At 54.8% G+C, this 1,678-nt stretch overlaps 1 protein-coding gene across 1 annotated transcript in view; it reads left to right on the top strand.

Moving 5' to 3' along the window:
• LOC115194746 (arfaptin-1) overlaps nucleotides 1–1,059 on the top strand; it is a gene marked incomplete in the record, with an annotated part of 6,950 nt that extends 5,891 nt beyond the window's left edge. The window contains 1 exon segment of the mRNA XM_029754660.1: nucleotides 685–1,059. Within this exon segment, the coding sequence (XP_029610520.1) occupies nucleotides 685–840 (156 nt within the window).
• Between the last annotated feature and the right edge of the window lie 619 nt (nucleotides 1,060–1,678).

Raw genomic sequence — 1,678 nt, 5'->3', positions numbered from 1 at the left:
TAGGCCTGTTTCACTTTCACAAGACCGCTGGGTGGCCCGGACCGCTGGGTAACTGGGACCACTGGGACCGCTGGGTAACTGGGACCGCTGGGTAACTGGGACCGCTGGGTAACTGGGACCGGTGTGAAATGTAAATGTTATTTTTTTGCATATCCCAACTCATATCAGCTCTTACTGAGTCACCCTCAGAGAGTGGAGTCATGGCCAGGGATCAGATATTATTGACGGCCTGGAGGGAGAGTGGGGGGGTAGAGGATTTGGATGGAACACACTCATTCACCCCTTTCCCTCCCTCTCCCACCCTCCCTCCCTCTCCCCACCCTCCCACCCTCCCTCCCTCCCTCTCCCTCCCTCCCACCCACCCTCCCCCTTCCCTCCTTCTCCCCTCTCCCCCCTCCCTCTCTCCCCCTCTCTCCCCTCCCTCCCCTCCTTCTCCCCTCTCTCTCCTCTCCCCCCCTCTCTCTCCCCTCACCCTCTCTCCCCTCTCCTCCTCTCCCCTCCCCTCTCTCTCCCCCCCTCTCTCTCTCCCCTCCCCCCTCTCTCTCCACTCTCCCTCCCTCTCCCCTCCCTCCTCCCCCTCCCCTCCCTCCTCTCCCCCCTCCCTCCTCCTCTCCCTCCCTCCTCCCCCCTACCCTCACCCTCCCCTCCCCTCCCTCCCTCCTCTCCCATCTCTCTCCCCCCCAGGTAAAGGTTCTCCAGCATCAGTTGATATTGTTCCATGGTGCTGTAGCTTCCTACAGCACCTCCAACCACCAGCACCTGGAGCTCAGCCTGCAGCAGGCAAGCACCAAGCTACCCATGCCCGGCACGGAGCCTCCTTCCTGGCTAGAGGAGAGCTAATCACCCCAATAACCATCCACCATGTCTGGGGGTCCATGAAACCTTCCGGTATCTAAATGCAAGTTGGGGCCTCTCAACTGCCACCTCTGTGGGCCAAAACAGAGGGTATTGTCGACACTCCTGTTCTCTTACCATATAGAACCTATAGGTTCTCCTCCTACCCTATAGGTTCTCCTCCTACCCTATAGGTTCTCCTCCTCCTACCCTATAGGTTCTCCTCCTACCCTATAGGTTCTCCTCCTACCCTATAGGTTCTCCTCCTCCTACCCTATAGGTTCTCCTCCTACCCTATAGGTTCTCCTCCTACCCTATAGGTTCTCCTCCTACCCTATAGGTTCTCCTCCTACCCTATAGGTTCTCCTCCTCCTACCCTATAGGTTCTCCTCCTCCTACCCTATAGGTTCTCCTCCTACCCTATAGGTTCTCCTCCTACTACCCTATAGGTTCTCCTCCTACCCTATAGGTTCTCCTCCTACCCTATAGGTTCTCCTCCTACCCTATAGGTTCTCCTCCTACCCTATAGGTTCTCCTCCTACCCTTCTCTTCCTGTATTACCTCTCTGTTGTTTCTCCTACTTGTATACTGTGGTGTGACCTGAATATAGACTGTTGTTCACTCTGTTCTCCTATTCACTGACCGTATAGAAGTTCTGTTTGGCAGTAGCATTGTGTCTAATTGTTAGAATCACAGCGTTTATCTTGTGTTTTATACAGTATGTACAGCTCTCCTGTATTGACTAAGCCTGCGTCCAAAATGGCACCCTGTTCCCTACGTCGTTCACTACTTTTGGAGCTCTAAAGGGAAGTGCGTAGCATTTGGGACGCAGTCTACAACTAAA

The sequence above is a fragment of the Salmo trutta genome, chromosome 5, assembly GCF_901001165.1.
Source record: "Salmo trutta chromosome 5, fSalTru1.1, whole genome shotgun sequence".
NCBI classification, from domain to species: Eukaryota; Metazoa; Chordata; class Actinopteri; order Salmoniformes; family Salmonidae; genus Salmo; species Salmo trutta.
The sequence above is the reverse complement of the archived record's forward strand: the minus strand, read 5'-3'. Positions and strand labels throughout refer to the sequence as shown.